Genomic DNA, 12,687 nt, shown 5'->3' on the forward strand with positions numbered 1-12,687 from the left:
AAACCAAGCTAACTCACATTGTCAAATCAAGGTAACTGTATTTTGAAGTGAGTCTGCATGGAACCACTAGCAGCCCAGTAAGTTATCTTGGGCGCTGTGCCATTTTTTGTCTTTATTAGCTATCTACAGTTTACACTGTTCATATTTATAACCTGCCTGTGACTTACATGAGATGCTAATCCTTTATAAATGAGTAATAAACAGAACTTCATTCAAGTGAAGTTTTCCATTATGTAGACATCAGTTAATGTCTAAGATGTCTATGAATACATTTTATGGAATATCTTTGGGCCTTGTGATTAATTTTTGTGGAACGGTACACTTCAAATAAAAAAAAAATCCATTGCTGTGGAAGTTTTAACATTCTTTGGAAATAAATAACTCAATCCACTATACTGTAGTGGATGCCACATGCAAAGTAAGTTTGTGTATTGGTAAGTCACTAATGCTGTGCCTGTTCTTTGTGGCATCAATTTTTTTCTGAGCTCCTTCTATATTTATGCCAATGTGTGATTAAGCAATTGAGAGATTAACAGTGATAGGTATTTCTCAGCAGCAATACTGAGGCTACTGTTTTTTCTTTGTCCTATGAAATTTCTGCATTGAGAAGCATTGTATCCACTCTTTTTGGAGTGGTAGTTGAAATTAAGAATAGCATTTATTTCAATATTGCCTCTGTGCCTTCCACTTCTTCCATGTGCAAAATGACAGTGTTTATTCAGCAATGTTTATTACGCATCATACTAGTCATAACTATCCCTAAGTTTTCTAGTGTCAGGGCAGATTGTTCTTGCTGTATATGGCATCTTCTTGCTTCCTACTAATTGCCAGCATTAGTGAGTTGATGTCATGTTGGAAACCATTCTCAACACATAAATGGTTTGTTATTGACTGCAGTCCTTATACAGTATTTTTACTTCATAGTGCTTGACCTTTGGATATAGAAGGCCTTTTTTGACTTCCTTCATTCAGAATGTTCATTGAGACCACCTGGCTGGAAGTATACATCTGTTCAGTCCATCCATTCTTCTTCAGTTACTTACTCCCAAAATCCAGTACTCCAGCAACAGTAAAATTCATTTATTTTCCAGTATTAATCACAGTTAAATTTCTCATAAAGAAAATAAATATGCTGCAAGTCAGTGACCCTCTAAACACAAAGTCACAAAATCCTTTGTTCTAATCTGAGAACTATTTATTTTCTCTAGTTTCTTCTGTATCCTCAAATACACAGCAAGTTTGATAGGCGTGTTAGGATACTAATATTGAAATCTCACCAGCCACCAGTGTCTCTTTGATTTAGTTAGCGTGCTAAGATTATCTTGGCCTGCTGGGTGCCTCAGATGATTTTTCAGATTAGTTATTACTAATCTTTACTGGCACCCATTCTTTTTCAAAAACTTCTAAGAAGATGTTCTTAGGAGTTATTCTACTTCTATTTCAGAGAGCTACAAAGAAAGTTTGAAGAATGCAAATTTTTTCAAAGTGTTGGAATTACTTCTAAGATATCCCTACCCTCTTCCAATAGCATGACCATAACTGCATAGCATAGATCCATAAGATGGTTTCCCTCCTTACAGGAAATGTGGTGTTCTGTAGGCAACCACAGAAAAATTGAATTGGCTGAAAATATGGCCTTTATAGTCTCTCAGGTCATGGGTTACATACAAGTTTAGACCCTTCTACTTGCATTCCTCACAAAATGATTATGAATTTCCACAAGTAGTAGAAGGTTAATTCATATAATATAAAAAACATATTCATAATATTCATATAAAATGTCTTGCAAAAAGGCTGTCAAGCATTTTAACTTGTTTTTGTCTGCTGTGTAACAATGCGAGCCTTAAGATCTGTTTATTCAAGTAAATATATAGTTGCATCTGTGGATGAAATCATTGGGTGGAAGAGGTACTGTTATGGAGATGGCTCTATAATAGTTATTTTGAGATACTTAGTAATACCAGCCCTCTGCAGTCTTAATGGTTGATTGTATGTAGAAGTAGCTCAGTTACGCTGGGCAAAGCAGTATCTCCTAGCAAAGAGGAGGTCTGCATTCTCCCTTCTTACATAGGAGCAAAGGGTAATGGCTGTGTGATCCTTAACATCTTGCTAGATCTTGCTTGTTTTGGAAGTGGAAAGATTTGGCAAACTCCCTGCAGGGGATAAACTTGCAGTTTGGGAAATGATAATAAGGTTCTCTTGCAGAGATGAGGCCCTTCTATATGCTAAACAGTATTTAATATTCTATGAGAAGCTTACATTAAAAGCTATTAGGATAATATGGTTATGCTATCAAAAAGCAGAGAATGCCATTGTTAAATTCACCTTGTGAACTTGCATTTTATCATCTTCCTTCTTTGTAGGTGGCCATTGCATACTCTTTTTTCCAAACAACTGTAGTAATATCGTCCAAAGTCTTAGTGCTAGACAAATTCAACATCTTGTATTATTTTTCATTTCTTATTATCAATGTAACTTCATTGTCTTAATGGTTCATCACCTTTACTGGCATAGTGAAATCTGTTTCTGTGGACATTAATCATTAAATCTTCTGTTCATAACCAAATAAGGTCATCAATCCAAAACAGCAGTAGTAGTAGTCGCAGTAGTGGTAGTAATCTAAATTAAGTTATCAATGTTATTTTAGATCAGGCGTCTTCCATTAGCAGCTTGTGGGCCAAACTTAACCCATGGGAGCCAGAAACATGGACAATTAATTACCTTTGCATTAGCATTCCTGTAGTGGGATGAAAGTGTTTTTAGAAGCAGTAAAATGGCCAGTGTACCTCCCTTCTCTCTCTGCTGCAGTCACAGCGTACTGCTATCTCCTTCTTTCCTATCAGGCTGGCTTTGTGTTATCTGGAATGAGTCCCAGTGCTGTGTTCCAAGTGCCTTAGGCATTGTGGGGTAGGATTAATGAATGTGTGTGTGCATGTGTGTGTGTCTGTCTGTCTACCCATATTACATGGTGTCTTGGCTCTGTTTCACATTCAGCTGTCTGCAGTGAAATTTAGTGCAGTAGATGCAGAAAATAAGGGTAGAGTGGGCAGGACATACAAACAAACCACGAGCACTGGTTAGCAGCATACTCTAATCTCGGCTATCTTCTCCTTTACATGGTCTGAACGAAAGAGGACAGAATGAAGAGAGAATACAGGACACATGGGGACGTCTCACACATCATGTGAGAAAGAATAGCAAAATGTTTTGCCTCTAACACTCTACCTTCAAAAAAACTGAAATGCCCTATTTTAAAGTTGTCAGCATTTGTTCATGTTGGGTTCATTTTTTTTTTTCAACTGTAGGCTTCAGCTGCTTGAGACTGGTATATATTTGCTAGCTTTAAATATTCAGTCAAGATAAACCAGTTGACACTATTTTGGCTACAGGAAATGTATTGCCATTATTATGAAGTAATTGAGAATTTACTAAAACCGTTTTTTTAGGTATTGTCCTTCCTGCAAAAATGATTCTAATGAAGTTGTAAAGGCTGGAGAAAAGCTCAAACAGAGTAAAAAGAAAGCAAAGATGCCATCTGCCAGTACTGAAAGCCAGAGAGACTGGGGCAAGGTAGAGTGTGTTTTAGAAATAGCTATTACTCTGATTGTTCATGTATGTGCTACATCTGTAATTATACTTCTATACGCACTACACAAAATTCAGTACTGGGTTGCACAGACTATGAGACAATGAATCCTGCCCACTATCTACTGACAGTTAAAGCAGTAGAAGAATTAAGGTGACTAGAGGTAAAAGCGAAAAACCCAACTCCCAATCTCCCCCCAAAAACCATGAACACACATTACTTAAAACATTTCTTTAACGATTGTTAATGCATTTTAAAGTATGTATTTTTTATAATGACTAGATTTCCTGACATCTGTATCTGATTTTGCAAGTAGTCTTCAATATTATAACATTAATTCATTCTGTGTTTTTAGGGCATGGCCTGTGTTGGTCGCACTAAGGAATGCACCATTGTTCCTTCAAATCATTATGGACCTATTCCTGGTGTTCCCGTTGGGACAACTTGGAAATTCAGAGTTCAGGTATGGTATGTTGCTTCAGTATTAGCTGTAGTTGAAGTAAACATGAATAATAATAAATGTGTTGGACACTAATGTAAATTTAGATTGATAATTTTCATTTTCACCTGGACAAGATAAAGCACATACAGTATGATACTGGAAGTGATGCCAACGGTAATGAAATAGAAGCATACAGATTTTATAATACAGCTAATAAGTAGTGTTTTTAAAAAAATTGAATTATTTTTAAATAGAAGTCTGTTGTAATGAGGATAAACAAATTTCACATGTTAAAATTCTAAGTGGGATACTTAGTGAATAGAGTCAAGTGTTTTCTGAATTCTCCTTCACGTGAACTGGTCATCCCACTAAAGAAATGTAGACTGTGGATTTCAAAAACAGTAGATGATATCACTATAAGTTGACTAACTGCTGGGTTTTTTGGTCATGCATAACTGACATCCAACTATTCTTTTAAGCAGGTGAACATCTTAAAACAGCATAAGCCTGTACTACTAATAAAATGAGCTGTCCGTTCAGCATTTGCTACTTCTTGCACTGTCTCATTTTCTGTTCCAAATATTTGTTAGGTTCTGAAGTAAACTAGATTAGTAAAAAAAAAAAAAAAAAAAAAAAAAAAGAAAAAACTGGGTGAAATATCATCCCATCTGGGCTAGAAGGGAATTTATTTTTCCCAGTCCATTTCATATTTTGGTTATACAGTACTGTGCCGATATATAGAGGGGCAGAATGCTTATCAATATGGTGATAGGCACTTTATGAATATATACATAAAATTTATATATATATGTATGTTTTTTATATATATATATGTAAGCTTTTTAAAAAGCTGGAATGATGGGATAGCTTTTTTTTATGCCAGTACTATGAAGTGTCCAAGAAAATGCAAACTTTCTTTGTTTTCCCTGATCTTATCTGATCTCCCTGATTTTTGTTCTATTTTTTGATTTTTTGTTGTTTGTGTCAGGGAAATGGATACTTATTTATTTTCAAAATCAGTTAATTATTTGTCTCCTACATGTGTGATAGTTGGTAACTGAGTGTTTTCCTTCACATGCAGAAGAATAGAAACATTTTTTTCTTCTGTGCTTAAACATGGGCATAACAAGAATCAGAAGCCTTTTCTGATTAGCTCTCTGAACTTTTTATCACCTGCTTTCTTATGAGAAGAAGATAGATGTTTTATTATTCAAATGATAGAAGCAAATACTTAACAGGAAGATTTCATCCGATGGTGGTGTCTTCACTACTGTCTGAAGAATTCTGGATTTGGGAGAGTGTGCAATTTTTAAGGCTGATATGGTTTGCAGCAGACATTTTCTATATAGCAACAGTTTTCAGTTTCTCTCATTGGTAGAAATCACAATGAGGCAGTTAAAAGCTAAACTTACTCTTTCTCACACTGGCACACTGGTGTATATCATGAGTGCTACTGTCAATACCAGATTATAAGCAAATTAATTTTGCATTGTGAAATCATGCTGTTCATTATCCCAGTGATTTTAACACACAACTACTTAGTTAAGAGGAAAATTCCATTTCGATTCTTCAGGATATTTTGCTGACCTCTCCTGTGCTTGAAGAACTTTTTTGGAAGGAATTAAAATAGTTATATTTTTATTGGCTTCCAGATTAAGCATAGTTTCATAAATAAGAGAAGTTTCTAAAATCACCAATTAAGAGAAGTTTCTGAAGTCACCTATGCAAACTCAAAATCTCCAAATAAAGTTTTTTCATGGCTTCAGAAGTAATTAAAGTTGCAAGTTCGCCTTTTTCTTAGGAACTCCATTGGTGACACAAAAGCTGATAGTTTTCTGATCTTTCTTGCGCTGGTAGGAAAAGGAACAGAATTACAGAGCTGCTTTTGTAAGAAAATTAAGCAAAGAATCATGATTTTGTGTATATATATGTGTGTGCGTATGTGTGTGGAATAGACAACAAAAGGCAATTACCATTTATACCTAACAATTTAATTTTTGGTACAAATGAAACATTTCACTAAAAAAAAAAAAAAAACAAAAAAACTTTTCTACATGGCCACTTAAATTACACTTTTGTTTCTCATATAACTGGTCTTCTGTATGAGAAATGGGTTTCTCTTAAGCAGATCTATGAGAATTTAGAGACTTTAGATTCTTTATTTTTGATTTGTGTAGTTTTTCATGACACAAACTCTCTTTTCCCTAGAAGAAAATTGACTAAGTATTTCTTCTGGAGAGAGCACCTGAAGAGCATCTTTGGCATGAATTACTTACCAGAATTCATCTTTGGGTTGAGTCACCTACCAGAAACCTAAATTTAATTGATGAGTCCTGGAAATGAAAGAAGGGAGGGAGGAATGAATGAAAGGATGTTTAATACAGCAGGAAAGAGGAGTGCAATAGTGGGGCCTTTTTATTCAGCATGCACATAAATGGTCTGGAAAAATTGGTAAATAGCTGATAAAGTTAGGTGAGAGTCCTAAGTCGTTGTGGATAGTAAACCTGGGGTTGGGAACATTTCTAACTTTATATGAATTGTAATGGGCTTTCAGTTACTTACTCTTTTCATTACTATTTAGGAAGATCTCTTAACAGCTAGTTTTGAAAATATGCTCTCTTAATGTCCAGTAGTGATCAAAAAAGTAAATCAGGAGTTAAAATATTCTGAAAGGAAGGGCTAGGAAAATAGTAGATATTATTATGAACAACAATCAGGATGATTAAAGGAATGGGATAGTTTTAATTCAAGTGAAAATACTTTTCATTATGGAAGAGGATTAAAAAGATGGTGTGGGGTTGAAGTCTGTAAAATGAAGTACAGAATGAAAAGCATGATTAAGGAACAATCTGTATACATACTTCTGTAATGCAGAAAAGGGGTCATCAAAATAAAAAAAAGTATCAGGTGACTGATTCAAAAGGAACAAGCTAGTTCTAGTTCATAAGACAAGCAGCACTATTGTGAACTCTTTTTTCTCTTGAGTACTATGGGTTCAAAAAGTTCTAAGTAATTTAGGAAGTTGGAGCCCTAGACAGCTGTTTGCTGAGAAATTGTACAAGGAAGGATCATTGTATCCTTACAGAGTTTTCATACTGTGCACAGCTGTCCACTCTTGTCTGTTGTTAGAGACAGCTTTTTTTTTTTTTTCTTTGCCAGCTGGACCTTTGATTTGATGTATTGTAGTATTTTGAAAGTACAAGACTATAGCAAAAGAGCGTAAACTTTTATGGAAGTTGCTTAAAAGTATAGGATGGAAAAAGGGGTACAGGAGTGGGAGAGGCAGAATCAGAAGAACAGACAAAGCCTAGGTTTGAAGGAGTATAAGAAGGTATGAAGAACGATCCTAATTGTTTTTATGCTGGGAACCTTAATTCTATTAATAATATTTTTGACATCATGTAGTGAGAAAGTACAGAATTTAATATGTCATCTCTTGTTTATTCTTGTTAATTTTTAAATATAATTTGGTAGTTTGGAACAAGCAGCAAAAATCTGGTTAATATATTAATTTTTGTGGGAGATACATCCCAGCAGACTAATGATGTTGCAGGTTTATGCTACAACAGCAGCTCTTGAGTGGTGTGGTTGCAGCTAAGTTGCACGTTCATTATCTGAGAGTTATCCTGGTTGGAGAACTAGTTTGTGATCTGCACTTTGATTCAGTGACTTCTGTTTCATTAGGCTGTGCCATAGTATTCCTCTGAGTTGATCACAGAGTAATAGCATGTTAGTTTAGTGGTACCTGACAGAGTGATCTTTACACAGGTCACTGTGATCTTCCATAGTTAACAAATACAAAATTTTATCAAATGGGGTATAGCAATATATACAGTCTTAAATACTGCTCATGGAAAGAATCGTGGAAAATGTTCCCAAAGAAGAAAGTGTACATTTACATCTTCTGGTGTCACAACTGTCCTACATTGTCCTTCCCTTTTTTAGATATCATTATTTTGGCTCTTCTTCCTTAAAAACAGGTGGAATTCTCACCTTTGATGGTAGTTGTACATTAACTATTTACATAGACACCCCTATACAATTTTTTAAGCAGAAAGTTCACTGTTAAAAGTTATTATAGATAGCTGTTTGGTTGAAAAAGATGTTAGAAACTGTCCTTTTTCTGTTACCAGGTGAGCGAAGCAGGTGTTCACAGACCACATGTGGGTGGAATCCATGGACGCAGTAATGATGGAGCTTACTCACTTGTCTTAGCTGGAGGATTTGAGGATGAAGTGGTATGTCATTTATCCAAGCAATGATTTTGCTGTTCTAATACATTAATCTTTTTAAAGATAGAGGGTTATGTTTGTTGTTGATATGAGCCTTACTGCTTGTGCAAATACAATTGTGAAAAAAAATAACTACCACTGATAAAAAGTCCAATAGTTCTTAGTACTTTGGAGAGAAATATATAAGCAAATATCTCTTAAAGAATGCTTATGCTCATGCTTATGCTCAAGCAAGAAATTGCAGCTGAATTTTACATCATTTAGGATAGTAAAATTTCAGTATACTTTCAGAGTCTCAATTTAGTATTATGTAAAATCTGACAATGATATGCAAGTAATTTTATGTTCTTTGGTTATGATTTTTATTGCTTTCAAGTCAGATAAATGCCTCGTCCTTTGGTTTTGTTTATACAATGTGTTTATTTTAATGAAGCAAGGATAAAAGGCACCTGTTACCTGATTCTGTGAAGTTATGAAGGTTCTTGATTCCTACTGATTAGTGCTTTCAGAATTTCATAGGAAAGTCTCAGTATCTTGTGCTATCATCCCCAAAGTTGCTGGAAAAATTTCTACTTCGATGTAAGGTCAAAGTAGAGCAACCAAAGCAGTTATGTTGCTAAATAAAATTAACTGCCTCCAACTTTCTTCTCATGATGCTGATCAACATTTGTTTATGAATAGATTACTGTTCTCGGCAATCAAATAATGTTTACACAAGGTACATCCCTTCCTGCAGTTCGGTTCCACCAGGTGGGATTTTGAATCATGCATGCATCAGGTGAAGGATAAAGCAGTAAGCAGTCCATTTTTTTTACAACATGCATAGCTGCTAATCACAAGGACAAAGGCATTGGAGAAAGAAACAAGCATCTGAAATAGCCTCAGAATGTAATGTATTCTTTGCTGACAGTACCTGCAGCTGCAGGGTGTTGTGTCTGAAGGTGTCTGTGTCTCTTTGTTGAACAAGTCATATGAGGAGGTACTTGGTGTTGGGGTACATTACTATGTCCTTTGAATCAACTCTAACCCGAACTCTAGGAACCTTAGCCAGTACACCTCAGGAACAATGTTGCTCAGTAGTTATAACTACTATCTTGGGATGAGATCTTCTATCTGCTATCTTCTTCTTTTTGATAGTGATACTGATGTTCCCTTATTTCTGCTACTGTCATTATTAAATTAATAATATCTAATAAAGTTATTTGAATCCTTTGCATGCCTCTTCCTGTTTAGCTAAGTGAAGTTGGGATCATGTGATTTTGTAGACACTTAGGCACTGTCATAGCCTCAGTGGCATATATGAGTTTGAAGAAGCATAGCTGGGGAGAAATATTGCAGGTGATACCTAAAAATTCATATGAATGTCAGCTTTTTTGAAGTTCTCTAAAGTAAGGATGTTTAAAATGTTTTTTTAAAAAAATTGTTTTTCCAGGTGCATTTTTCGAATTAGGGTTTTTTTTCAGTTCTTTTTTCATATGCCAAATTTTATTTTCCAGTTTAATTCTATTTCCCCTGTTCTGTGCAAAAAGGTTGAAATTAAGCTCCTACAAGAATACCCAGGGAAAAATCAAATTCTATACAATAAGTGTCCTAAATATAATATATCTTTCCTCCAATTAAACTTTTACGTTAAAATTTAGATAAAATCGTCTGTTACTTTATTGTATGAAAAGAAAAGAGAAGTGACTCTTACTTGAATTTCAGTAGTATGACATAGTGTGTAAGTTTTCACAAGATTGAGAAATACATGCATTTGGGAAACTTTTACCATATGGTTATAATCTTTATTTACACACTTTGCTAATGTGTCATCTTAATGCCCTTCTTGTGGCTTTAAATTAACAGTTCACTGTTGGAGTGAAATAATTGCAAAAATATATTATAGGAAACAGAATTCATTGTCTGGCTTTTAGATCATGACATTTTTATGCTGTGTCTTTGGAAACTTATGGTTCTGCAGACCCAGACTTGTCTGCAACTTTGCTCAAGTTGTGACATTCTGAGTGCTCAGTAACAATAAGTTCTGTCAGTGAAGGATCTGCCCTCAAGATTGAGAAGGGGTATAGTCATAGGTTATGAAATGAGAAGTGTGTGAAATTGTTTTGCATGTGAAGCTTAGCCTCATTCTTAGTTACATGCCCATAAAACGTTTGCATATTAGTCTCTCTCTTATAAATGTTTAATCTTGGATTTTAGTGACAAATTATGTGGGTTAACTATTTAAGATACAGTCCTACAATAGTTAGCTTTAGAGTCTTGAATATATTAAAATTGCTAATCTTGTTCTTGCTAGTAACTGTAATGGGAACATTAGCTGAAGAAATTGTGAGATTTCTTCATGAATTTGAAATCTAAGAAGTATTTCAGAATAGACTAACATTTAGACACTAGATATTCAACATTAACAATGATTGTGCAATCAGAGCGTTCATGATAAAAATATTTTGACTTCCTTGTTCATCAAATCAAATAGCAGAAGAAATTTCACTTTTGTGTTTAAAAATTGTCTTCTTCCAAGCTTGCGTCATTGTTTTTTTGGGTCAGATTTAAAACTGCTGTTTATTTACTCTTTTCAAAAGTTTCAAGATACATGTTTCTGCTGGTTTGATATAGTGTTGTAAATTAATTAAGTGGTATCCTTAGTTTAATCTGAAGAATTATTTCTTCTCTAAGTGCTTTTGCATATAGGATTGTGAGTGAAATCTTGGAAGTGAGATTCAGTATCTGTTGGAGAACAGTATCTGCAGTGATCATTTGCATCATCTGGTAAAATAATCTGGAAGTATAAAAAAGAGTAGCCTCTCTAATGACTCAGAAGGGACCCTGGGCAAATATACTTGTTTCTTAGGTTTGTTGGTTTATTTATACTAAAACCATTCAGTGCCTGTGGTGTAGCATTTACAGACTACATGAAATGGTTCATTGTCCATTTTGAATGATCTGTATCTTTATGCTACTCTTGTGTTTGGGTAATCAGTCCCAATATGTTAGTACAGCTGTTGTTCCTCTTGCTTGAAATAATCCAGTAACGAATAAATGCTGTTTAGTCCACTGGATTTTCCCAAACCTTCTCATGAGGATGTAGCATTTCAGAAACTCCACTTGGCATTCATTGCACACTGGAAGCACTAAATCAGTTCATCAGTGGCAAAGATGCAGTGCAAGTATTGTAGTGAACTGCATACTTAAATTGCTTTAAATCCAAATAAAGTCTCAATAAAGAGCTTCAGATTTGAGTCAGTGTTTTATATGCAAAGACCATTGTGAGTAACAGATTACCTAGAAATGTATATGTGATATGCAGCTTTATTGGTGAGATTGCGGGTCTTGCCTGGATCACCTGAATCCAGTGTAAGCCCTGGTGCAAAAGAGACATAGTGTCCTATATACATTTTCTGAATTATCCTGTTGTGCTATGTTACCAAGGGAACAGTTCTTTTCAGATATTCACTGCTCTGTTTTATACTACTGAGAATCCAAAATAACAAGTTCATTACAGCCATTACATTGAGAGTCTGTCTGTCACCTGAGTTGAATATGTAGCTGGAAACCTGATGACTGATGCTGTGAAACTTGCTGTTTTCAAATGCTGTCATGTTTCCAAGGTCTCAGGACGCAACTGGTTTGGTACCTACTTGGAACTCCAAAATAATGTGAGACAGTTTGAGTATCTCATTATATGATAGCCACCAAATATCTTTCTTTTCACTCTTAATTGTTATTTGTCCATTCTTACTGCCTCCGATACTAAGGAAATACTTGACAAAATTTGTTGGACTTGCTTCTTCCCGGTGTTTCAGATTTTCACAACAGCTTCTATTCTGTGACAGCCTTCTGTCCACATTGTCTATTATTCTGTATGGTTAGCTATCAGTCATGCAAAGTGCTAATGCCAAAAAATACCTTTCTTGTATCATTTTCTGAATTTCATTGTCTCCTCTATACCTGCATTATATTCAGAATTATTTTCACATCCTGATAAGCCCTACTTCGTTGCACAGACCAGACCCTTTTTGTCCCTTCTTACTGCTGGTACTATGACTGTCACTGTCATCTTACGTGCCTGTTTGTCTGCTTCTTTCATGATTGAGTGTGAAACTTTCATCTATACTACTCTTATCTGTGCTTTTTCAAAGTACATTTGAAAGTCTTTGCATATCTGGTTGTTTCTAAAACATTGAAGAAAAAATTTGATATGATGCTAAAGTGGATTAAAAAAATGGAAAATAATGTTGCCAATGCTTAGTAAAACACCATTTAGCTCTTTTTTTTTATATTTCATGCTGTCCAAGAAACATTCTGTTCATAAGAGTACTGTAGGTCAAGGACGTAGGCCGTATTTTCAGTTTGTGAATGCCTAACATGCTGAGATACTTTCTTGCTCACATTCATACGTTTTCAATGAGATGTTAGTTATATTCGTGTAA

General features: G+C 34.9%; 1 protein-coding gene across 5 annotated transcripts in view; it reads left to right on the forward strand.

Moving 5' to 3' along the window:
- The window catches only part of UHRF2 (ubiquitin like with PHD and ring finger domains 2), an 84,810-nt gene that overhangs the window by 61,115 nt on the left and 11,008 nt on the right, over nt 1-12,687 (forward strand). For all 5 annotated transcript variants that reach the window (XM_035567679.2, XM_035567680.2, XM_035567682.2 and 2 more), the window contains 3 exons: nt 3,447-3,570; nt 3,942-4,049; nt 8,162-8,266. In XM_035567679.2, the coding sequence (XP_035423572.1) occupies nt 3,447-3,570; nt 3,942-4,049; nt 8,162-8,266 (337 nt within the window). The remainder of the gene's footprint in view (nt 1-3,446; nt 3,571-3,941; nt 4,050-8,161; nt 8,267-12,687) is intronic.

The sequence above is a fragment of the Cygnus atratus genome, chromosome Z (genome assembly GCF_013377495.2).
Source record: "Cygnus atratus isolate AKBS03 ecotype Queensland, Australia chromosome Z, CAtr_DNAZoo_HiC_assembly, whole genome shotgun sequence".
NCBI classification, from domain to species: Eukaryota; Metazoa; Chordata; class Aves; order Anseriformes; family Anatidae; genus Cygnus; species Cygnus atratus.